The following is a 25,876-nucleotide window of genomic DNA, read 5'->3' as shown; positions in this document are numbered from 1 at the left end:
AGCTGTAAGCGTGGGGCAGCCGCGGCTGCCCTGGACCCCAGGACGCTGCTCCTGGGCTGGCGGGTACCCACCTCCAGCTGGTGGGAAACTCCTCAGTCCCGAGGAACCAGCCGGTTCTGGAGGGGGGGTGAGAGCCAAGGAGCCCGGTTGAGCTGCCTGCCTGTGAAACCCCGCTGGCAAAGCCATAACTCACCCCTCTCCATCAATGGGTGGTGAGCTGCCATGCGGGCAGGAATGCCGCTGTCCCGGGAGCACCCGCGCTGCCTTTCCCAGGCTGCCCCCACCCCGGAGCGGGTCCGAAGCCAGAAGAGTCTCAGCAAGCACTGCATGCTGGCTGACATACCCGGTTCCTTCCTCATGAACAATCCCCACCAGTAACAAGGCCAAAAACGCAGGCTAGCTCTTACCAACCAGGAGCACCAGGATGGAGACACGTCATCTGAAAGCCATCAAATCCCAAGGTCTCCTTGGGAGGTGCCAACAAGGCCAAGCACCCACACAGCCCCACGGGCATGCTCAGGGACGACAGACGCCCTGCCCAGCTCTGCCACCAGCCATCGTCTGTGCGACATCACTGATCCCAACCGTGGGTGACCCGGGTTTCCCAGCCCCGCTCCCCAGCCAGGCCGGCAGGGCCGCCAGCTTGCACACAGTGGGAGCCATCGCCTTCCACTGGCCTCGCAGATGCTCTGGCGCAGGGGAATCTCCCTCCTTCCTCAGCACGGCATTTGGAGAGCGCAGTTTTGGATACAGGCACGTGATAAGTCCCTGTGCAACACCCCAGCTCCTACCACAGCCAACCCATGGTGGGCACAAGGTGCCCGGAGAAACAGCTCTGGCAGCCCAGGCACCTCCGGGAGGACAGAAACACCCAGCGCCTGCAGCAGGATGGGCAGAGCTGGCCAGGACACCGTCACCCTTTCACACTCCTGTCTCCCAGAGAACTCTCAGGGGCACGTGGGATAAGCCAAGGCATCTCCAGGAAACACACCAGACCCACCTCTGGTTCCCACGGTGCCTGACTCCACATACAGCGTTAGCAGGACCCCGGCAAACCGGAGACGCCTGCGAACAGGCACCGCGGTGACGGCTGCCCCCCAAAACCCCGCCGGCAGCCACAGCTCAGCCCTCCTCCTGCCCGAGCTGTGCAGAGCCCACGGAGCCCCTCCTGACCGCTGACCACGGAAGGGTGGCTGGAGCTGCGTGGGGAAGGGGCGAGCCCACCGAGCACCCGCGCGTCAGGACAGGAGCCGGAGCAGCCCCCTGACTGCCTCACCTCTTCTGCACAGCACTAAACTACACCAGAGGTCTTCCACTAATTTACTCCTGTCTGAACCACAACGTATCTTTTAGAAAATCTAATCTTGATTAGAATATTGTCAGCGGCAGAGAAATCACAGCAACTCTTGATAAGTAGTTCCAGTGGTTAATTACCCTCCCTGTTGAAATTGGCACCTTATTTGTAGTCTGAATTGTCTTGCTTCAGCTCCCAGTCGTTGGATCTGGGTATATTTTTATCTGATAAAGAGCTCTCCATTACCAAATCTTTTGTTCCTACACAGGTTATTTACAGATGGTGTCGAAACAATCTCTTAACATTTTCTTTGATAAACTAAACAAGTTGAGCTCCTTGAACCTCTCACTCCGAGGTGCGCTTCGCAGGCACCTCATCGTGCTCACAGCTATTCTCCAAGCCCTTCCCCATCCATCTGTTTCATTCCCACACTGTGGACACATGAAATCCATGAGCTTCAGCCCCCGAGAAGTCCTCTACATCCCAAAACTGACAGTCACCATCAACACTTCAGAAGGACCTTGACCACATCTCCCAGAAACCCTGAATTAAATAATTCAGACTTGCTGATTCCAACACGTCTAAATCTCCTACCTGCTGTTTAATATGCTTCCTAATTGCAGCTGGAATATGAAGAATTCATCATTCTGTGATAAGATACATCATCTCGCCTCTTCCCAGACACCACCCTGTTCACTGAACACTTCTCTGTTTTTTTCTTTATTAACTGTTTTACTATTTCCATACAGTAATGAACGAATGCTCTTTTTAGGAGTCATTAGTTCCTAATAAACTTGAAAAAAACCTTTTCACTGTCTTTAACTCTGCTGGTTACCTTTTCTGTAACCCCTCGTGCAACCATGGTGATGTAGGCTCCTGAAACAGGCCAAGAGGGGGGAAGGTGAGCTGGGAAATGAGCTTCAGATGCCAAAGCCATCACTTCTGTTTGGATGTTATGTGGAGTCTCCATGGAACATGCAAAAGTTGAAGACTAAGAACCTGGCAGGACACATGAACAGTGACTGTTCTCATGATTCACAGGCTAAACCCACCGTAATACAGTGGCCCAGGCAGCTGGTTCAGCAGAAGCTCACCGAGTGTGGAGTCAGACCACGGTGGCCAAAGGGCCCCCGCGGCACTGGTACCCTGCGCTGCCGAGACCAGGACAGGAGAAAGCACCAGGAGGACACGGGAGCTGCTCTGAGCACCTGGATCCGGGCTGGAGGAGGACCCGAGATGCAAGACCCGTCTTCTTTTCAAGGAAAGCAGCTATGAGAGAGAAGGGAAGAGAGGTTTCCCTCTGGGAGCAAGGCAGCGAGGTGGCAGAAGCCCCCTGCCCAGGGAGCTCTGGGATGGGGCAGGCGGTGGCCGCCCCCCCATCGCGGAGGCACTGAAGCGCCTATGGAGAGGGGCGGAGGGCAGCTGTACTGGGCAGCTGCACCCAGCAGCTGTGCTCTGCTGTTCTCACCTCACTGGTGACTTTCTGAGTTCTTAATCGACAGCAGAACCTGCTAAACGCAGTCACCTCCTCCCCTCGACCGGCCTGGTACCGAGCGTGGGCTGGGGGAGCCGGGCAGGCACGGGGTGCACGACTTCTCCGTGGGCAACGAACCCCGACAAAGTGGCGAAACAACCCCGGTGTGCGGCCGTGCCAGCGCAAGCCCAGGAGCGCCAGGAGCCTCCCCCAGGCAGGAGGGTCGCTCCGAGGGCTGCCCACCATCCATCACGCTCCGCGGAGCGCTGGCCCGGGGCTCGCTGGCAGAGAGCCTCCGCCGCGGCTCCAGCTGCCCGGGCACGGCCGCGCCGGTGCTACCAGCCATCCACCCGCCGGAGCCTCCAGCTTCTGCTCAACGCCTACTGATCACTTCACTGGGCTGCCGTTATCTTTACTGCTTTCTATAGACACACAGACACAGATGCACAGATGTACAAACACGTCAGCACAACAGCTTGCTCCCTCCGCTGCCCTTTGTTCCCGTGTGCTCTTTGCTACCCGGACAGAGACCGAACACTTCACGGCTCCTCTTAACCCACATTAATACATTTTTAAGCAGTGCAACCTTCCTTTTGATTTTAACTTTTTGGTATCCAGTAAAATGTTCTTTAAAAACCCCTAATTATGCTTCACGTTTTTTTTTTTCCTGCTTAAGATCTTTCTCCCAAATGATCTGGCTCATAATTGCTTTCAGCTTTGCGAAATTGGCTCAGATAGATATTTTTGTGTGCGTGTGTCTGTGCATGTGTGTGGTTAATGCTCTCCGTTTCTGACTTGAATTCTGCTCTGCCTCAACACCAGCACAACTAAGTCAAGGCTACTTTTATCTAAGCAGCGACTGAATTTTAGTTTTGCGATTCGTTCTCCCCCCCTGCCCAGACGAGGGTAACCCCGGCGCTGTCCCTAGGGGCTGGAACCAGCAGGATTTCTAAGGAGGCTTCAGTGGCCCTCGGCTCAGCCCTCCAGTATCGCCACGATCACGTCACTCGCTCTCCAGCACGTTACAGCGAAATACTTCAGAAACTGTTTCTGAGACGCACAGACCGAAGCGCTGGGAATGAGCAGGGCGGAGGGGATGAAGGAGAAATGGTCCTTGTTTCGGATCTCCTGGTCTGTTAGTGTGAGCAGAGGTGTCACTTACAGTCCCCACAGAAACCTGAAAGCCTGGGCTGCAGGAAACGTGCAAGTGGAACTGTTAAACCCTGATGGAAAAGACAGTGTGCAGCTGAGCCGTCCAAAAGGGATCACCGAGCCGGCGGTGGGAGACAGACGCCCGTGACAGGCTGCAACAACACGGATCGTCGTTGGCATTCACAGTCAGAAGCGGGAAGGAGCCTGATGGGGATTGCAGGGAAGGGAGGAAGCAGACCCAGAACCTTCTGGGTTTGCTGTGGAAGTGTGCAGCCAATGAGGAAACCCAGCATTTGCCGACAGCTCACGCGTGCAGCAGCTGAAAAGGCCGTTCAGCGTGCGCTGGGATCGTGCATTTTCTGACATAACTTACGTTTCCAAAGCTGCTCACTCGTAACCCCCGTGACTGCTCGCTTTGCCCACGGAGCACGCCCGTGGCAGGGGCACTCTGTCCCTGTCTGCTGGCAAGGGGTCTCTGCACCTCCCTCCGGGACCCCTCGGCGTCTGACCCCAGACCGGGGACCGCAGCCGCCGGCCCCGCGCCTGCAGCGCCGAGCAGCAGAGGGGAGCTGGGGAAGGGGACTGGGGGCAGGAGCGGCAGCGATGAGCTGGCAGGGAGACGAGGTGACAGCAGAAAGGGAACGAGTCTTTTGCCTGTGAACAGTTGCTCCCCTGCCCCTCTCCTTCTGCAGCACAAGCGTGGTCTGTACGGAAGAGAGAGCGTGGGTGTCTGGAAAAGGTCCTCAGCCCACCCCAGGAGAAACCAGCCACCTTGTCGCCCCAGCCTTCCTTGGCAACGTGGGGCAAGTTATTTACACTGAGATTTTCACAGGTGGCTACTAATTATACTCTCCTCATTTTTCCAGGTGCCCTGTGCAAGACACCCACAGCCAGATGTTCAGAAATGCGGGATGCTCATCGCCACCACCGCAGCCACGGGCTGGCCCGCTGCCCCCGCGCCGAAGCCGCGTGCCCATCTGGCTCCCCCGGCACTCCCCCCGCCCCTGCGCAGGGCTCAAGCACCACCGAGTTCTGTCTGCCTTGTTCCTTCCCCTTCTTTCTTCTCCCTCTCCTCCCCTCTTTCTCTGAGGCCTTTTTCCCCGTTCAGCCCTGCAATGCACAGCTCCTTCAGCGTTCTAGCAAGTAATAAGTGCATCAAGTCCCAGTAATTATCTCTAATTAGGGTTAGTGATTATGCTGTTGGGTTGGAGAAAATCAATCTCTGGTTTCCCATCAGGGAGGGCAGAGCGAGCCGGGGTGGGGAGGGGAGCCGGCACGGGCAGCTCCCTCCGCGCTCCGGTTCCTCCCTGCCCGCGCCGACGGTGCCGCTCGCCCCCCGGGCCGGGCGCCCTGCGTGGGGCAGACGGGTCTGAGCGATGGGAACGGGGGCACGGCCTGGCTCTGCGCTGGTCTGGGCGAGGCGGGGGCAGCCCCCCAGGGATGCACAGCAGAGCCAGGGCTGCGGTGGCACCGCCGGACACTCTCACAACGTGAGTGGCCACCTCGGCAGAGCGGGTCCTGCTCAGGGGACCCCGGGGCTCGGGCACAGCCGGTGCCCCATGTCTAAAGGCACAACGCAGCGTGGGGTGCTGATGCTGTGCAGGCTGGGCTCCCCGAAGGGCAGCGTGGGACAGAGCCCTGAGAAGCTCCTACATCTCCTCTGGGCACAGCTTGTCAGGCGACGGCAGCCCGCCCGAGCGATGCTCTGCGGTCTGAGCGAAGCCCGAGGCCACCAGCAGAAGCTGCACCCCAGCACGCCGACCCCGCGTGCTCCCGGAGAACGTCACCGACCAGAGAAGCCGCCTTTTGAGAAAAATCACAGTAAAGCGTGTCCATGAAGCCCAACCTGTGGGTCTCGTGAGCAGAGCGCTCACACCGCCCCAGCAGCAAGGCTCTGGGTGGGGAGAAGGGCAGCCAGACTTCTGGCCAAGGAAGCCTGCAAGGAGAGCAGGTCTGAAGCAAGAAGGTGCTGCCCTTCGCCCCACGCTTGTACGGAGCCACTGGGCAGACCTAAACCCTCAACACCGTAAATACCGCTGCCACCCCGACCCAGCACGTCCCGGTAACGCCCCGTGACAGGGGCCTTGCTCAGTGACACAGGGAGCATGAGCCCTGTTGTCTGGGACCTGCAGGGAGGGTCTGGGAGCACGTGGCAGCGCCAGGGCTGCGATGCCCCTCCGGGAAGCACAGGGAAAATGAACACCTTTATGGAGTAGGGAATATTGTGAACCACCAAAGATGCTACAGGGAACCGAGTCCCTGGAGCCCGGATGCTCATCCCCAAACCCCCAGCTTCTCACTCAGGTTGTGCAGGAACAGCCAATGGTGACTAACCCACAGCCACGGGTAAACCCCCCCAGACCAAGGGGTCAACCCTCCACTACACAACTGACCGCCCTGCCAGGAGTCACCGGGAGAGCTCCTGCGACCAGAACCCACGTGAGAGATCTGTGGGGTCGGGAAGGGCTGGGATCGAGTGGGCAGTGCCAAGGTGGCCCCCGTGAGCGATCTGTGGGGTCGGGAAGGGCTGGGATCGAGCGGGCAGTGCCGGCCATGCTCCGCCTCGGCACGCGGCCCCGGGAGCGATGGCCACGCCGCAGCCCCCCGGTCCAGCCCTCAAGTGCCCACAAGAACAACGCAGAAGGCAGAAGGGAAAGGTAGGGCAGCCCAGGGTTAAGGAGCTGAATTCTTCCTTTGGGGACCTGGGATTAATCCACACCCCGCTGCAGAACTCCCGAGCTGCTGCTCAAGTCCCTGCCACCAACGCTGGTAAAACCGGCCTCTAACAACGTGTCCCTCCTGGCTGAGCGACCAGAGGCTCTGAGGGCTGACAGGAGCTCACTGCTCACAGATACACTGCAAAGGGCTGAAAAACGGCTGGTTCTTGGGAAAGAAAAAGCAATTCTTAGGCTCTAAACTGGGGACACACAGCTAGCGGATGCTGTTGACAATTGTGGCTTTATCGTCTCTTTGCCTCAGTTTCCCTTCTTTACAAAGGGACAACAACAGCTGAGAGAACAGTCACACGCTTGGAAACACGAAATTCACTGTAATCCAGCACACGCCTCGCAGATAAAACCTCGAGCTGACCCAGCAGAACTGGACACCAAGGTCTGCTGGACCTGTCCTGCCTCGCGCCGTCCCTCCCAGCTCCTGACACGCTCCTCCTCTCCCCCGCCAAGTCCCAACGATTCCCAGCTTCTGCTCCAGGCAAAGCCTGGAATGCAATGGCTCAAACACTGGGGTTCATCCTCCTGCTCAGGCAGACAGATAAACACTCGTGAGGTGCTGCCATGTGAACGTCAGAGTGAATTCATACTACTTATAACATACAGATGAATCTGTAGTATTTTATACATGATTCATGACACAAAGTATTAATTACAGATAAATTCACTAAATCTCTGATCTCTGCTTCATCTTCAGACTACAAACAGCCCTTTAACCTGTTACTGGGAAGGATGAAGGTCCCACCCCAACACACACACCAGACAGACCTTCATCCTCTCCCGCTCAGCCCTGGTGTCCCCACGCCCCAGCTCTTGGCCCGTGGCTGAACAACGGTGACTAACGGGGACCTTCTGCAGCCAGGCTCAGCAGAGGGCACAGGGAGCCAGCCGGGGTCACCCCCGAGATCCGCGGGCTCACGGGGAAGGAGCGGGACGTCTGCTCTGGCTCTCCTTAGAGCAGAGTGAGGGGTTCTGCCTCGGAGCAGGGAACACCGACACGAGAGGAAGGCACCGACTGTAAGAGCAGGTACCGGAGCAGCCCCGGGATCAGGGGCACGTCCCGGGGCCACCAGCCTGTTCTGAAGGCACCTCACCTCGGCCAGCCCTCCCTGCAGCACGCGGGCACCCCGGGGATGCTCTGGGGGCTCCTGGACCCCTCCGTGGCACGGGGGGACGTGCTGCTCCCGCACCCACGGGCTGTTGGCAGGGTGGGGAAGGCGACTGCGCTCCAGTAGCGAGAGCTGAGCGTTTCCTCCCCAGTACCCACCCCCATCCCTCCGTGGGAATTAACGACCCTGCTCTGACCCGAAGGGATGTGCTGTGCAGCCGCAACGAGGAGGAAGGCACAAGATGGTCCCACCAGCCTCCCGCCTGCCGTGCCCTGCGCCACCCTGCTCTCGGCTGCCTCTTCTTCCCTCAATGTCATTGTCCCCCACGGCGAGCAGCGGTATGCCAGGGAAACAGGTTTTCCCTTTTCTTTGTTAATTCTTCCCTCATTACATTTGAAATTCCACAATCAGTGTGCACTGTAATTGTCGAATTTGATGCTAATGATTAATGAATTAAACATGGATCCATCAATTAGTCCTCAGAGAATAATTCTGCATAAAGCAGCGGATAATGTAATTACAGTAACAAAGATAATGAGATGTTAACATCGACGGAGCCCGACGTGACATGATCACAGCAGGCTCAGCAACCCCGGCCTGGGGGAGCCCATCCCTCACTCTGCAGAGGCAGAGCATCGGGGGGCAGCACGCACGCACCGGGACGGGGAGGGGGGACCCGCTGCTGCCGCGCTGCCCCGGCATGGCCATGGACACCCAGCATGGCCATGGACACCCAGCACGGCCGTGCTGCCCAGCACTGGTACCCAGCGCGCTGCCCTGCTCCCGGGCCCCTGCTCTGGAAGCGGCAGCGGAGCGTGCTGCCAGGCGTCAGCACCAACCCGGTAAGGGTCCGGCAGCCGCTCGGAAGCCCAGCACCCCTCCAGCCAGGCTGGGCTCCCCGGCGCTTTGCTGAGCGGCTGAGACCAGCACGGGCCCCCCCGAGCCCACTGGGACCAGCAGCCAAGGGCAGAGGCAAGCCACCCCCTGCAGCGCCCCGAGGGCTCTCCTGCCCATGCCAAGGAGCCCGGCCAGGCCAGGGGACAGCTGGACCCTCCTCACTCCAGAGCAAACAGGAGCATCAGCCACGACACCGCACCCCAGCAGTGCCTCCAGCACCAGACACGCTTAGGAGAACGTTCTCCCTTGGCTACAGAGGCAATCCTCTGGCAGGAGGAGGAGGAGGAGGAGGGCTCACGTGCTGCCTGCCCTGACACACGTGTTCCTCAGGGCGAAGGTGACCAAGCAGCATCAGCCCCGTCCGGCTCTGCCCCCACCTAAGAGGCTCCAGTGCTCCAGCTCACCTCCCTGCACTGAGGCCAGCCCGGCTCGTCCTGCTCAGCCTCCCCACGCCAGAGCCGCTGCTGCCAGCTTTGCTCTCCCGCAAACCCCGAGGGAGGCTCGTGGTGCTCGAGGGCTGGAGAGCCCCGCACCGACCCGCCGCAGGGACGGGCAGAGCCTTCTCCTTCACCCTCCTCCCCATGCCACGCTCTGGCTCTCCTCTGCTTCACTGTAGCCCCCTCTCCAAGCCACCCGGCCTGGCTGCCCGTGCAGGGCTGCCCAGAAACCCTCCCCTGGGCCGGCCGCGGGGGCTCAGCAGCTCTGGCCGAGGGGGAGCATCTGCCCTGCTCCTGCCTGCCCGAGCAGCCAGCCGTCTGCCCCCGAGACCGTGCCTCCCCTGCAGCCACCACCTCGGCCATCGCTGCCGATCTTCCCTTACGCTGTTGCAGGCAGGTTCTCCAGGGCTCAGCTCTCGGCTTCCTCTAACGCTGCTCGGCTGCAGCGCAGTGCCAGGGAACAGGCTCGTGCGCTCTGTGCGTGCCCGCGTTACGGGTGTGTGTGAGCACGTGCGCAGGCACCACGCAGCCCGTTTGGGCCGTGCGCTCCCTGCTCTTCTCCCCTGCTGTGGGGTACGTCCCTACAAACCTCTGCAAAGCCAGAACTCGGGGCTGCAGCTGTGCCGAGACCAGTCTCTCGTGCTGACTGACACCGTCTCCATATTTCTCTCGTGCTGCCATCTGTCCTTCCCCGCTGAAAAATCCCTTTTCACCCAGTCTGCTCTTTCAGTAGGAGCCACTCTCCTTCTTCAGGCCAGAAACACGCCGAAGGAGACACAGATGGGGCAAAGCAGCAGAAAGGGCGAAGGAGCAGAAAGGGCGAAGCAGCTGAGCTCCAGCAGACCCACCTGGGGATCCCCGACGAAGGGCGCACAAGGAGCGATGCTCCAGTGGGGAGAGGGTCCTTTACCAAGTACCACTGTCCCTTCAGGACACTGCTGACCCGGCAGCCCAGACACAGGGGTGCTCTGGCTAACCCAGGTGCTTTCAGTGGTCTCATTTCTAATTGTGGAAAATTAGACAAACAGACAAGCACAGACGGGTCCTCCAAGGTCTCTGGGAGTCTTTGACAGGAACGGGAGAAGATGTGCCTATTTCTGTGCAGACACCATATTTATTATAAAGTTAAGATACCAAAAGCTGGAAAATGCCAGGTCTGGGTCTGTCAGGACAACTTTAGCGTGAGCCACACACACACACGCTGCAACGCAGCCCAAGGGGGTGGCGAGTGCCAGGGACGCCCAGCACCGGCCCCCAGAGCACCCCGGGCACAGCTCCACGTTCAGGGAGAGATCGTTACACAGGGCACCGCTGCTACCCCAAGCACTGGGACTGTTTTCACATTAAGAGTAACACTTTACAGATCGTAACAAGCATTTACTCTCTTTATATTTACATCCACGTATCGCTTACACCCTTACCATACTCGTAGCCTCCATGCCCACCAGTCACAACACCTTCTCCTCTCAGTGACGGGATGTTCTGTTCCGGTGCTCATGGAGGCGAGTTCCCCCCTCCACGCTCGCAGCTCCCAGGCACCCAGCGGTGCGAGCCCTGCTCCACAGAACCACAGAATCCCAGAATCAATGAGGTTGGAAGAGCCCTCTGGGATCATCGAGTCCAACCATTGCCCTGACACCACCATGGCAACTAGACCAGGGCACTAAGTGCCATGTCCAGGCTGTTCTTAAACCCCTCCAGAGATGGTGACTCCACCACCTCCCTGGGCAGCCCCTTCCAGTGTCTAATGACCCTTGCTGAGGAAAGGTGTCCCTGCTTGTGGCAGGGGGGTTGGAACTAGATGATATTTAAGGTCCTATGATTCTATAAGACCACCCAGTCCCAACCCCCTGCCACAGGCAGGGACACCTTCCACCAGCCCAGGTTGCTCCAAGTCCCATCCAACCTGGCCTTGAACACTGCCAGGGAGGGGGCAGCCACAGCTGCTCTGGGCAACCTGGGCCAGGGTCTCACCAACCTCACAGCAAACAATTTCTTCCTCAGATCTCATCTCAATCTCCCCTCTGTCAGTTTAAAACCATTCCCCCTCATCCTGTCACTCCATGCCCTTGTCAAAAGCCCCTCTCCAGCTTTCCTGTAGCCCCTTCAGGCACTGGAAGGTGCTAGAAGGTCTCCCCGGAGCCTTCTCTCCTCCAGGCTGAGCAGCCCCAGCTCCCAGCCTGTCTCCAGAGCAGAGGGGCTCCAGCCCTCCATGTTTCTGAAAGGCAGCAAAACTGCAAAGTCCCTGCTAACCCCAAGCAGGGCAGATTCTTTACCGACCCCAAACCCAGTACTCTGCGTTACACAGGGACACGGGCAAGTCACCTCAGGATTTTTATCATGTCGGTGCACTTACCGTGGCGACCGCATCGTCAGCTGCCACCAGTCTTGGAGGCACCAGAGTGAGTTGAAAAAATCCCTCAGAAAACACCTTACCATTGGTGTACCAGGAGACCAACCTTCCCGACCAACGCAGACACCCCCCAAAGCCAGGGAGCGTAAGCCCCGACCCAGGCTGCTGTCAGAGCTGAGCCCCGTGCTGACGTGCGTGCTCTGGGCAGGGACACGGGGCGAAGACAGAGGACAGGGGACCTCAAACTCATGACTTCTACACGAGGAAAGGCCGCCGCAGCCACCCAGCCACACACACACGAGCTGCATTAAAGCACATCTCGTACAAAGATAACTGATCTCACTGCAAAGGCTTCACGCGGTGCTAAGTCCACCAGCTCTCCAGATGAACTATTCCAACATTTAATTACCCTCCCTGCCAGGACGCTGCATCTCTTCTCCAGTTTAAATTGCTCCAGCTCTGGCCTCCACGCCCTGCGTCTCCCCAGGCTTTGCCAGCCGGGCTCACACACCAGTCCACGCGCTGGTGTCCCAGCAGTGAGCAGTAACCGCGTCACACCTCAGTCTGCTCTCGGGAGCCCAGCGGGACCGAGGCGGCTGGTGAGCGCAGGGTACGGGGTTACGTGTCGTTTGGTTTGACATCCCCGTGAGCTCTGCTGTGGTTTGTCTGTGAATCCTCCCTGCGGCTCCAGCAACCTCCTCCACAGAGGAGCTCAGACAGAGGCCCTGGGACTGCACGCCCCAGAAGAGCCTCCGTGCAGAGGCAGGAGCTGTTCCCACGCTCGGGCACGCTGAGGTGTGCAGTGGTGGTGAAGAAATGGCAGGGTACGGTGGGGAGCTGTGGCAGAAAACACCCTCGGTCAAGAACGACAGCAATTGCCATCCCTCCCTGGCAGTTTACCTCTCTGACTCGGCAGGAGCAGCCCTTTGGGTTCAGAAGGGCTCGGTATTTCACGCTCGGCACCATGCGAACACAGTGACGTGAGCACGGCCCGTCCCCTGGGCTGTGTGTGACGCCGTGGACCCCAGCCAGCTCCTGGCACTCACCCCAGCTGCTCCCCATCCCCGGAGCCCCCAGCCCCAGCACGCCGTGCAGCACAGCACCGACAGCCCCCCACCACGGGACGTGACCAGAGCGTGGAACGGGGCTGAACAGCAGCGAGGAGGTGATCGCCCGAGCTCCCTCTCGGTGGCACAGCGTGCAGTACCAGATCACGAAGGGTTTCTGCCATCAGCAGTGCTGTCAGCACTCCCTCGTTACCCCGAAGAGCAGAGGGGTACCCGCACCCCACTGTACTGGACTGTGCCAATGGTTGTCTGGGACGAACGTGTGTGGACACCGTCCACCCTGGCCAAGCACACCAACCCCGAGGACAAAGCAAAGGCGTGTCGATGCCCCGGGAAACGTGGGCAGGAAAGCTCCGGGTTCAGCAGCTCCCCTGGGCAGGGCGAGGTGCCTGCTGTGGCAGGAGAAGCGGTGAGCAGTGCGGGGTGAGCTCTGCGAGAAGGCACAGAGCCTCCCGCCCCTCGCCCCGCGCTGCGGCAGCTGCGCCTCCGGAGTGTGCACGGAAGAATAACAATTACAAAACAAGCCCCTCGCGTTACTGTACCTCCAGGGGAAAGCGGGGAGGAAAAACGGCGCCACGACAAAGGAAAGAAACAGAAGAGACCTTGCCAGGGATCAGGAGACAGCCCGGGCTGAAGGTCCCTTTGTCTGAGGGAGCAGCAGCTTCCCCCCCGCACAGCAACTCATCGTCTGCTTCCTCTCAGGGAGCTCACACCACTGCTTAAAGCCCTTCTCTTTCTTCCGTCCTGGACACCCACCAGCGCAGAGCCCCTCCAGCAGCTCACCCGAGACCCCCCTGGAACGCCGGCACCCCCCGAAGATGCTGCCCAAGAGCAGTGCCACCCACACCCCCGGCACGGCTCTCGCTCCCGGCCCGGTGCAGCGTGGCACTGCCGGGGCACCCGAGGGGACGGCCGCCAGCCCAGGCACCCGCGCGGCCCTCACCTGTGCCTCCGGTCAGCTGCGTGCTGCTCCTCTCCTTCGCCAGCCCGTTGGCTTTGGGGCTGGCGCCGGGGGCCGTCGCCGTCGTCGCCCTGGGGAGCCGCTTGCCCGGGACCTTCACCGTCGTTCTCAGCAGGTCGATCTCCTTCCCGTGCACGTTCTGCATGTAATCCTGGAGCAGAGGGGCAGAACGGGGCAGGTCAGCCCGGCTCCGGCCCTCCGCTCGCAGCTCCCCTCTCATCCACACACCAACTAACTAGAACTGGCGCCGGAGAAACGCCAGATCTTCCTTCCAGTGCCCAGAACTCCTCAGCCCTGGCATGAATAACGTCGGGGTGTTGCCACGGGCAGTCGGATGCCACGACAAGCCCGTTCGTGAAAGCCTGGCTGGGGATCAGAGCTTAGATGGAGCAAAAGAGCACGTAGGTGGCAGGTAGCTCTTCTTCCCTGTCACCCGTTGTCTTTGTAACCACAGCACTCAGCTATGACAGCTAATAACATCATACAGTGCCGTGTGAGCGATGGGATACCTGGAAACTCCCTCTGGGGTCACAGCTAGGGTAACCCAAGCTCAGAACAACCCAGCTCAGGATGACTCCCTGGTCCATTCACCTGCACAGCTTTACCTTACTCAAAACTCGGTGCTTCCATCAGTTCTTCTGGTGAACTATTTATTACACAACCAGAAACTCCACGTGCAGACCGTTCGTATCATCCTGCCTGGCCTCCTAATGGAACCTCATCCTTTAGCCAAAATCAGGCTGCAGACTTCCAGCCTCTCCGAGAGCTGTGCACTGCCCCACGGCTCCCCCCCGTCCCCCTCCCCAGGGCACCGCAGCTCTGCCCCAGCCCTCTGCCATGCAGCCGGCTCGTGCCCCGCAAGACCCGACCAACGTGACCTCCAGAGAGATGCACGGAGGGGCCGTCCTGCCCTGCTCTTGGGCAGCCCCCAAGGGACAGGGACCCAAAGCTGAGCTGGAGCCTCCGGGAGGCACCGCGACGCGTGTGCGTCCTGCCCCGGCTCCCGGCACCGGGACGGCAGCGGCAGCGAGCGGCCAGGGCGAGCCGGCTGCTGCGGGGAGGCCTGGGCTTGCTCCAGTTCACAAGGAGATCACCAAAAAGATTAGCTCAGAGCTGGTTCCTGTCTGCTCCCAAATCCAAGAAGACAAAGACATGAACAAGATCAGTGTAAGAGCAACCGTTCTGCCAGCCCTTGGCCCCAAGAGCGGGTGAGTGGGGGCTGTATGGGCAATGACTACCTGCGAGGGTACAACCTCCCAGCAGCCCCTCAGCGCCTTGGTTTGAACCCTTCTCTTCCCACAGACCCCAGCAGACCCAAGTGACGGGGCAGCGGGGCCGCACACCCTCTGTGCTTCCAGCTCCCGGGCGACTCGGCCCCAAATGACACCCCTCGGTGCCCTGGGCAACGCCGAGACAATCCGAACGCTGCTCCGAGCTGCTCCCGGCTGGGTGGGAGCCTGCAGGCACCCCTGGGCAGGGAACCTCGGAGGGGCTGGAGGATTTTCCCTACCTCAGCACAACTGCTGCACTAGCCGGCTGCCTGCCGGAGAGAGCGGTCACCAGCGCTCTGCCTTTATTACATGCCATAAAACAGCAATTTCTTCCCAAGCCTCCTCGCTAATTACCCAGCCAGTTCTCTCATTTCATTTTATTACTGGAATTAACAACGAGTTCAAAGCGTGGAAAGCTATTAAGATGTGTGATTAAGCCACATTCAATTAGTTTCTACAAACAATTTAATTGATGTTGCAGATAGAATTAACAGAAGGTGATTGTGTGAATGGCTCCACTGGCTGCAAAATGGGAGCTGCTTTCTCCGGCTCTGCGCAGCGCGGCACAGCCCGGCCGCCGAAGCTGGGCTGAACCACGCGCCTCCTCACGAGCAGCAGCATCTACTCTCCAAGGCTTTGGGGAAGCGGCAGCAAACCGCGACGGGCTCTTCGCAGAACTTGTTCTTTTCCCATCACCGAGCACACTCAGGGAAAGGTAAGAAAAATACAGATGGAGCAAGGGAAGCTGTGCTGAACCCAGGGATGAGGCCCCCGAGTGCTCCTGCCCTCGGCAAGAGCTGCTGCCCACGCTCCAGCTCCAGGGTCCTGCAAAGCCTCCGAAACCTCCAGAGCGGAGGTGGAGGTGGCACCTCCACGCAGGACCCACGCACGGGTCCGGGCTGGCAGCCATGGCAGATACACTCCCATCGAGGACACACAGGACGCCTGATGTCAGGGCTGGACCCAGCTCGCCTGGGCGCACTCTGCCAACCCGGGACTGCGAAGCCACAGTTTAAGTCTGGCTCCCAGTGAGGGAGCTTCAAAGTAGGGCTGGAGGTGCCAAGAGACAGATCCAGAAACACGTTGAGTGATAAACACCCAAAATCAGACAGATAGCCCCGCCAGGAAGCTTCTGTCATCAGCAGTATGACCCAGGCAGAGCCACACAGTGGTCTGCATCCCGTGGGGCACAGACCCATCTGGGGCAGGTACGTCTGCTGGAGGAAAACAAAGACTTAAGCAGGGCTGCTGATCCCTGGGGTACCTACACCCACCCCAACGGGGACAGGGAGAGAACGTAACAGAGATGGAAGAGAAGTCTAGGCTTGAATTGCCCCGAATCGTGCCAAGGAAAAGCCACTGGGAATGCAAAAGCAGCACAAAAACGCTCTGGGGCTTGAATACCCTGACAGGGGCTGGGAAAGACCCTCTTCCCCCAGTGCTCATCCGTGCCCCAGGGACCCCTCTGCTGCACCCCGAATTCTGCCACCCCCCCAGCCGTGGGCAGCCCAGGCTCCCCCGAGCGAGGCAGGGAGAAGCTGGGCCTTCACATCTCACGGAACATCGGGGAGCCGAGTGTCTCCTCGGCTGAGGACCCTTCGCCCTTGCTCCTGCCCGCAGCTCCCTGCCCCACGCGCCCTTGGCCTGAGAGCTCAAAGGGATGCGACAAAGCAGCACGTGCCCTTCCTCAGGGACTCGGGCCTGCTCAGTGACCCGGGCTGTTCAACCCTAACGCGCTCTGCTCGTGCCAGCCTGGGAAAGGACATGGGAACTCGCTTCATGCCACGGGGGACAAACCCGGAGACAAACGCACTGCAGCACCTCCCGATTCGCTCTAGAAGAGGGGGAGGAGAGGACACAACGGGACATCCTCCTCTGGACCACCTCCTCCTCCAGGCTGCCCTCCTGCGCCTGTCCCCTCCGAGCAGGGCACAGACCAGGTACCCCGAGGCGAGGCACAGGGGCCTTTGCTGGTCACACCACCACGCTGCTCACCAAAGCCTTTGGCAGCACCGCAGTGAGAGGCGCACCGCGATGGCAGGGTCACGGCTCCTTCCCCAGCGCCCAGGGGGGCACTGCCACGGAGGGGGCACGCAGCCCCCCGTCCTCGCAGAGTGAGAGCCGGGCAGCACGCGGCTCTGCGTCCCGGGGCCTTGCTCTGCGTGACCACCCAGGGCAACACAACCCCCCTCCTGGGTGCAAGGGTCAAAGCTCTGTCTGAGACCTGGGCGAGGAGAGGCCCCGCTTGTACCTGTCTGAGCAATGGGCTGCGAACCACCAGAAGCACCAGGTGGAAGCAAACCAGGTTTTGGCTTGGGGCAACGTAGTGATGAAGCGAAACACTGGCAGTGCCGTAAGGAAAGCAAGTGGCACCGAGCTAGATCATCCCCCGAGGAAGAAACGGTGTAAAAAGGAGAGACTTAGTGTGCAGCAGCAGCATCTGAGAGCGGCCAAACAACATCCCAGAAATCACGCTGCCTCTACAGCTGGTGGTAGTAGCAGCCTGTGAGAAATGTGATAAACCCCCACGCACGTGTGAGCGCGCACAGAGCGGGCAGCAGCAGCAGCCATCCCCTCCCAGGTTGGTTCTATAAAGACCAAAAAACGGGGTTATGAAGTTAGGGAAATGCAGGACCGCAGTGTGGTGCAGGGGTCAAAGACTACACGAAAAAACCCTGTTCTCAAAGCTCCCACGAATGAAGGCAAGGAAATGCACTGCCTGGCTCTGCAGCGTGAGGACAGAGGGCTAACGGGCGCGGGGGCTCGGGAGCTGGACGCCTGAGCACTGTGAGCCCTGGAGCTAGAGGCACAGGGCTGGACATGAGGAGGAAGCCTCTGAGGCTCAGGGCACGCCAGACCCGTGTGTCTGAGGAGATGGCGGACAGAGGGCCCAGAAGCACTTGGGAAGCACGGGAGCTGCGACACCTCGCTCTTCTCCCCGTAGCCCTGTGAGTGCTCCCGCACCCCCGACCCACCCGCGCTCCCCGCACGGCACGGCCCCTCTGCAGCGGGTGCTGCGGCCTCGGCGTCACAGGTGTGCCGGTCCGCGGCTCGCTGTCTCGGCAGCAAACTGTGCTCAAGAGGGAATGGGGAAGAAGCCATTAGCCCCACAGTGGGGAGGCGACAGAGATGGATGGGGAGGCAGCTGCGCGCCCGAGCCAAGCAGCGAAGAGGATCAGAGATGCATCGAGTGACAGCTCAGCTCGGCAGGCTCTGCCCAGGCACCTCATCTCCATTACCCAATACCTAGCAGCCAGGAAAATTACCCCACACCCAAACGGCACCATCAGCCGTGGCTGCACCGAGCTCCCCGCCTGCTCCTCACCCCAGATGCACGGAGGCAGCAGCCCCTGCTTCAAGGGGCTGGGCCAGGGAAGCAGAAAAGGAAGATGCATTTACTGAGTGTAGTTCTGTGCAGAGCACGTTCCTATAGGCCTCTCCCACCCAGCCTGGCACCGCAGCGACGGCCTTCAGGAGAGGGAAGAGCTCTTCTCCAGACCCTGGTAAAAACCAGCTCTGCTGACCACGCCTGCCCTGCACCTCCCGCGCAGGGCCCGGGTCTGTCATCTGCTGCCGGACCCTCCCCAAGCAACCCTCTGCGATGGTGGCATCTGCAAGGGGACCCACAGCAGCAGCCAGAGCAGGAAGGAGACACTGCTCTGTCCCACCCTGCTCCTCAGCCCAGCCCAGCGCAGGACTCACGTGCAGGCTGGGGTGGTAGGTGAGGACTCCGTTGTCACACAGCGTCACGTACTTCTTCTTCCACTCTTTGTTGAGAGACTTGCCGCTGCGTTTGAGGAGAATGCCCTAAAAGAGAAGTGGCAAGAGACTCAGACCTTGCTTGGTCCAGACACCTCCCACTCAGCTCCAGCACTGCCCCTTGTAGGAAACCGGTCTCTGAAGAGACACAAAGATCAGGACTCAAGAAAACATCTCCTAGGTTGGCCTTCCCAACAGCATTTTCCCTGGGAATGGTAGAAGGGCTGCACCCCTTTCCTCACCAAGCCCAGCGTGTCTCCACACACAGTCCACCCCCCCTATTCTCAGAGATGGGGGTCTCCACATGCCACTACAGATGCGCAGATCCTCTGAGGGACCCATCACATACTCTGCTGTCCCAAATCACTCCCTCTGGGCAACTCTTCTGGTGCTGAAGAGCAGTGCCAACATCAGGCAGAAGCAACCTCGCCACCAACTGACACTGCTTGCTCTGTTACCACAGTGCTCCCAGACCTTCTTCCACCACCACAAGCACAGCCAGAGGGATGGGCAAAGGCAAGGACAATTGGGGACAGGCAGGGGCCCATCAACGGAACAACGCTCCAAGACACAAGTCTCACAAGGGATCCATATTCTCTTGCCTCCTTGCAATTCTTTCTTAGAGATGTCAAACAAATGGAGCGAGGGACACACTTCAGGAGGTAGAGCAGGTCCTGGGCAGTTGAGGGGTCAGTTCACACCCCTTCCCCATCAGGATTTTACATGAGACCCATCCTGTGGTCTTCAGGCCCAGCACACTCCTGGGGCCTGGAAACAATTGTGCTCACATGGCCTGAAGCTCCCTCTTCCCACCAGCCCAACCCAGAACTAACTTCCATTGATCTGAACCAACACTCAGAGCTTGGACCCTCCTCACCCTCTCCCCACCCAGTTCTGCCTCCCCAGGAAATTCGCCTCTAGCAGCAATTCATCATCGAATCACAGAACCGTTTGGGTTGGGAAGGACCTTTAAGATCATGGAGTCCAACCCTTACCCCAGCACTGCCAAGGCCACCACTAACCATGTCCCTCAGCACCACATCTACACGGCTTTTAAATCCCCCCAGGGGTGGGGACTCCACCACTGCCCTGGGCAGCCTGTGCCAGCGCTTGACAACCCTTTCATGCACCAGGTAAGACCAGAGGTGGAGAGGGAGAAGGAAGACAGGGCAACAAGCACAAGGGCTCTGGAGCAGGGCCTGGGGAGACAACATCAAGTATTCTGCGGGACGGGAGGGAAGGGCAGCACGGGGGGGCAAAAGTACAAATGAATAACAGAGTCTGGGGAAAAGCTGGATCTACCAAGCGTTGGGTCCAGGCCCTCCGAGAGCGCTGTCTGGACAGACACCCTGACGGGCTGCTCCTAACGTGGCAAAGACCTGGGCCCCCGGCCAGCATCTCCTCAGAAACCCGGGCAGAAAGGCTCTGGGTGAAGTTCTCTGGCCTCTGGGCACACAGATCCTCCTGGCCTCAAGCCTGGCTCAGCTCCACAGCCCGACCTGCCAACACGTGCTGCAGAGCAGCAGCCCCGTCCGCCTCTCCTCTCCTTGACGTGGCTTTGACTTGATACACCTCGGTGCTACAAAACCACCTCCTTCAGCACTTTCAGGCTGCTGTGTCTTCTCTCAAGCCCCAAACTGTGCTGTCTGCAGAGGGGAGTCCAGCTGCAGTTAGTCCAGCTACAAACCTGGAACTTTGCAAACCAACACAGAAGCAAAACCAGCGCCGCAGACAGAGACTCGAGCCCTGGCAGCCCAGTTTTTCAAGCCATAAGGCACAGGAGTCCAAGATTGGGAGCAGCTACCCAGTCTAAGTAAACACCTGACAAAATGGGGGTGAGGGGAAGGGGCCCTTGAGGCCAAACATCTGCAAGAAACAGCTGAACCGAGGACAGAGTCAGCCAGAGTTGTCATTCGCTGCTGTACTGGAGGGTAAGAGGCAGGGGAGAGAAGCTGAGAGGGGTCCAGGTTTAATGGTGCTGCTGTGCTGACCGCACAAGGTTACAGCTCTGCAGCCCAAACTCTTCTCTTCTGATGGCAGAACGTGGCGGTTTGGCCCAGCAGCAACCAGAGAGCTCTGGTTTTCCCGGAGGAAAGGCCCCAGGACAGCTCAGAGAGATGTGAGGAGCGGCAGGGGGGACAAAGTCAGGTGGAACAGACACTGGAAGGGGCTGACCAGGGAGGTGGTGGAGTCACCATCTCTGGAGGGGTTTAAGAAAAGCCTGGACATGGCACTTAGTGCCCTGGTCTAGTTGCCATGGTGGTGTCAGGGCAATGGTTGGACTCGATGAGCCCAGAGGGCTCTTCCAACCTCATTGTCCCTCCGGCACTGGGCTCCTCGGGGCTGCCCTGCGCCCTAGGCCCCTCTGCTTCTCCTGGGAAGGTTTACGAGGAGTAACTCTTCCACAAGTTCCTTCCCGAGTGTGGAAGTCACGCACGAAGGGAAGAAGCTGCCAGCGGCAAAGGCAGGAGAGCCCAGCCCTCCTCCTCTCCCACCTCTCCTCTCCTTCCCAGCGCCTGTCGGCCAGCGCGAGCGTCGCGGCGCTGCACAGTAAAAGCAGCAGCAGCAATATGCAGCGTAATGAAGCAGGGAGCAGCGATGGCCCCCAAAGGACTCGTTTACTCCACAAATCTCCCTTCCACTCACTTTTTGCTAAGAATTTTAACACCAAACTTAATTGTAAAGTCGCGTATTGATTGGAAAATGCAAATGGCAATTTAAATGTAATCTAAGCTCCCAGCATGATCCCAGCTCCCAAGGAGGAGGAGTCGCCCGCCTTGGGCCCCGCTGGAGCGCGCGGCCCGAGCTGAGCCGGGCCAGGGACCGGGGCACCCCGGGCTGCCCGCGCATCCCGCACAGCCTCCCCAGACAGAACTGGTACGCGGGCAATTAGGAGTCCGTCCCTAGTAACGAACAGCCGGGGAAGCTGAGTCTCCCGGCCCAATTAACCCACTTCTCAGAGACAAGCGCCCAGCTATGAAGAAGCTCTTCCAACCTTGCAAGACCATCTGAACCCATCGCCAAAAGGACACGGCAGCAAAGGGGTCCCGAGCCCAGGGTGCAGGGTGGCCCCAGCCCGGAGGGAAGAGGAGCTGTCCCAGGCGCAGAGGGGCCCCAGCACCCACGGTCTCACCCGTCCCACTGGCGGTTTCCACCCTTTCTAGGTGTGCGTGGGGCGTAAGGGACACGGAGCAGGTCACCCAGGGGCCTTGTTCTCAGTAGGGCTGGACGGTGGTGACAAGATACAGCTGGCCACCACGCCTCTGTGGCAGCGGACATCCCTGCTCTCCACCCAAGGCTTCTCCCTTCTGCTGCACACAAGGAGCCTCCCCCCTCGTGGGCAGCTTTCCCGGCCACCGGCTCGGCTCTGCGCAGCAGTCCAAAGCACCGAGCACCAGCCGGGGCTGCCAGCAGTGCCCAGTCCTCTGCCCGCAGAGCCGGGAAGGGACCATGCCCTGGTCACCACGACCACAGCCACCAGTATCGTGGAAGGAGTCTGCGGGGTGACCACCCCTCCTGCTGCCCCACACTGACCCCAACGATCTTTCGGTAACTGAAGTGTGCACCAGCCTTGTTCTTCCAAGCAGAGGAATCAAACTGCTCCCAGGGTTGGGTACCAGCGCCGCAGCCCCCAGACACGGCAGCTGCTGCCCCAGCCCAGCAGCGCACGCTGAGGGAAGTGAAGCCATCTGAACCCGGCCAAGCACCCAGGCAGAAGATCCTGCATGTTTGCCACTCCACAGCCCTCAAACACCCGGCTTCTCTGCTCTGGTATGGCTGGGCAGGACCACCCGACCACCTAAGAGTTAAACGAGCTAAAGGCCCTGCTCTCTTGCTGCCCTTCAAGGAGATGGCAAGCGATGAGATCTCCACCATCACCCAGACAGGGCAGGTCCGTATTGGAGAGCAGAGCACTGATCACCTCTCTGTGATATAGAGCTACAGCTCCTGAGAGTCTGTTCCCTTTGGCACTGGTGGTACCAAGCCACTGCTCCTCCTGGAGGGATGACCCAGCAAAGGGCCGCAGTGGGGACGGTGGAGAAGAACTGCAGCACTCTGATGTCACTGCCCCAACGTCAGTACCTGTTCCTGTAAAGGACTGCCGGGATCTCCCCTGAGAAATCACCCCCGGCAGCTTTGGCTACGGGAGGTGCCAGCCCTGAGCCCACGCAGGGCTTTGTCTGCCTCAGTTCTCCCCCCGTTCAACACGGTAACAGCTCTGCTCTGCCTACAGCAAGGAACGACGCGATAACTACACCAAAACGCTGCCATCTCCAGCAGACTGGACAAGCCAGGCCCAGCCAGCAACGCAGAGAGACACGGAGGAGGTCAAGCAAGCGCCTTGCCCTGCTGAGCGCAGGGAAATCCTGGAAAAAGCACCCCAAAGGTCCAGACACCAGAGGCCATGAAATGCGCCCGGGACCAGACGTCCCACGTCGGCAGCACGGCTCTGAGAGCTGAGGCGGGTGTAGCTCAGGGCTCCAGTCGCTCTGCTCTCAGCCTTCCCCACCGCAGAACCGCCCGCCGCCTCCCCTGTGTGCTGTGCTGGCCCCAAACCAGGGCACCCAGACCCTGCTGCCACACACCAGCCACCCACCGTGCCAGGCTGGCCCCAAACCAGGGCGCCCAGACCCTGCTGCCACACAGCAGCCACCCACCGCACCGGGCTGGCCCCAAACCAGGGCACCCAGACCCCGCCGCCGCACAGCAGCCCTCCTGCGTTGCTCCCCACATCGGTCCCACTGTCCCCAGCACTGCCCCACTACTGTCCTTCCCGGGGATCTCTTTCCCCAGTGAATACTCAGCACAGACCAGTACCAGGGGGACAGGACCCGGTGGGGACGCACACCCTGCCCTCCCACCCCACTGCGACGCTCCTGCCACGCAGAGACGTGACCGGCCCGACGTGCCCAGCTCAGCTCGGCAGCGCGGGGGCAGACGGGGCAGAGGCCGGCTGGAGCAAGGAAATGCTGGTGGAAACGCCATCCCGCCCATCCACAGCACCCGGCTCGCTCGGGCATCACCCATCGCTGCTTTCCAGCCGAGGGACCTGGGCACAGGCACTGCTCGGGGTCGGCTCCAGCAGCTCGAGCTTCCCTGGAAGCCACGAGGCAGGAGCTGAACGCGCTGCTGGCGGGGCAAGCGCCTGCCTCCCTCCGAGTCACGGCGGCTCGTGGCACGAGCACTGTGCTCGCGGCTTTGTGCCACTGCCCATGGCGAGGAGAGGGTGCCCGTCCTGCCGGAGGGCAGCGGGGTTGGCACAGGGCGGGAGGAGAGGGGAGGAGAGGGGAGGAGAGGGGAGGAGAGGGGAGGAGAGGAGAGGAGAGGAGAGGAGAGGAGAGGAGAGGAGAGGAGAGGAGAGGAGAGGAGAGGAGAGGAGAGGAGAGGAGAGGAGAGGAGAGGAGAGGAGAGGAGAGGAGAGGAGAGGAGAGGAGAGGAGAGGGGGGCTGCGGTGCGGCGGGGGGCTGCGGGGAGCGGGCGCGGGGCACGGATGCCCTCTGCTAGCCCCGCTCCACAGCCAGCCAGAGCAGCCCAGCCCCGCACACGGCGCGGGGTCCACGCCAGCACCGCGGCACAGGACCCCTCGGGTCCAGGCAGGCGTGCAGCCCCCAGGGCGCCCCCAGCCCCTCCGCGCTCCCCGAGACTCGTGCCCAGCACAGGCCCCCAGCACACACCACGGCCCCCCCAGGAGCCTGCTCTCGCGTGGGGCCAAGGGAAGAGGATCGAACCTGCTTCATGGGGATGGCGCGCCCGCTGCCGATGCTGTCCGCTTTACACTCCGGCACCTTCTTCTCCCGCTCCGGGTCCGCGCCCTTTCGAGACTGGAAGAGAAGAGACACGGGTCCGTTAGAGACAGGGGCACCGGCGAGGGGAACGCAGAGCCCCCCCGTCCCCAGAGCAGACCGCTCCCCCCGGGCCAGGCCTCCCACGGAGCCGCCAGCCTCTCGCCCGTCCCCTCCGGGGACGCTCCAGCCCAGCCCCCCAGCCCCTGTCCCCCGTCCCCCCGCTGCGAGCAGAGCTGTCCTAGCAGAACGGGGCTGCCTCGCCCCCCCCTCCCGCGGGGCACACAGGACGTGGCGACAGACAGGGATGGCGTGGGATGCGGGTGGAGCATGGATGGAAGCAGGAGAGGCTGAGGCAGCGAAGGAACTCACACCTCTACTAATCCAACAGATTTATTCTGTTAACACACTGGCACCATACAAAGTAGCACAGGTCACCGGGCAGAGATACCAGCCCCTTACAAAAGAGCATGGACAATAAATATCTACCACACGTCTAGAGAGGCGAGAGCGAAACCCGCCAGCCCCCGAGGGCGGCCGCGGTGAGAGCAAACCCCAATAAATACAATATGAAATATACAGTCTGTTGAGCAGAACTCATTCAAAGTGCTTAGGACAGAGGGAAATACCAAGTCATACACGGCATGGAGCACAACCAATACATTCAGAACCACAACAATGGCAGAAGGGCAGCGGCAGCGTCTCTCCGGAGCGTCCCACACACCCCCTCGGTCCGGGAGCGCCCCGTGTGCTTTGGATGGGGGGGGGGACGCGAGCCCCGCGCGCCTGCGACACCGACTCGCTCGCTTTTGGGCCCAGAACAAAACAAAGAGATCGAAAGAGAAGAAAACTAAAGAGACACAGATGGCTGCTGTGCTGCGAGGAGGAAGAGGAGGAGGAGCAGGAGTCCATGCAGGCTGCAGGAGGTGCAGTGGGGAGCAGGGAGCTGCGTGCGAGCGGCGGGCGCCGGCAGCAGCTCCCCAGGCAGCAGCAAAGCGTCTCGTGGCCCGTCCAGCTCCGCGCGCTGCTGTCGCCCGGTCCCGGCGGGTCTGCAGGTCTTCCCGTCCCAGGAGGGTCATCCGCCTGGCATCCCCGAGCACGGCAAGGGCCTAGACAGCATCCAGCAGGCCCCGAAATGTCCCAGCTTAGAGTGCAGGCGCAGGCCGTCTCAGCGCTTCCTAGACTTTACATTGGGGGGATTTAAAAGGCTCCTGCGTGTCTCCGAGGGGGGGACCCATGCTGGCTGGAGGGCGGGCGAGCCTCTAATCTTAGATCAATCCCAGTGCCCATCCCTTATCCGGCCCTGGAGAGGCAATGAAAAGTGAGAGAATTTGTACAGAGGTGCCGTGTGTAACCACCTGGATCTTCTAATTTGGAAGGAGTTGGAAAGGCCTTTTTGTTGATGAAAAGTTGGAAACAGTGGCACATATCTGCAAATATCGAAAGAATAAAGAGTTTGGCAAGTTATACTCAGAACACGGACACGAGCCCGTCAGCGATGGGCGCCGGCGGACGGGCAGGCCCGGGAGCGGGGCGGCAGCAGCGGTCGGGGCTGGGGCTCCAGCCGCAGCGGGGCCGGCACGGGGCTGC

General features: G+C 60.3%; 1 protein-coding gene across 3 annotated transcripts in view; it reads right to left on the bottom strand.

Annotated features, from left to right (window-relative positions):
- AGAP3 (ArfGAP with GTPase domain, ankyrin repeat and PH domain 3) overlaps positions 1–25,876 on the bottom strand; it is a 106,991-nt gene that overhangs the window by 20,394 nt on the left and 60,721 nt on the right. For 2 of the 3 annotated variants that reach the window (XM_068404812.1, XM_068404811.1), the window contains exons 9-11: positions 24,233–24,325; positions 18,447–18,551; positions 13,456–13,624 (exon numbers count right to left, since the gene is read on the bottom strand). In XM_068404812.1, the coding sequence (XP_068260913.1) occupies positions 13,456–13,624; positions 18,447–18,551; positions 24,233–24,325 (367 nt within the window). Of the gene's footprint in view, positions 1–13,455; positions 13,625–18,446; positions 18,552–24,232; positions 24,326–25,617; positions 25,717–25,876 lie in introns of those variants that run through there. The other variant, XM_068404813.1, reaches the window with a different exon arrangement.

The sequence above is a fragment of the Nyctibius grandis genome, chromosome 7 (assembly GCF_013368605.1).
Source record: "Nyctibius grandis isolate bNycGra1 chromosome 7, bNycGra1.pri, whole genome shotgun sequence".
NCBI lineage: Eukaryota > Metazoa > Chordata > Aves > Nyctibiiformes > Nyctibiidae > Nyctibius > Nyctibius grandis.
This window is presented reverse-complemented; position numbering and strand designations above follow the sequence as displayed.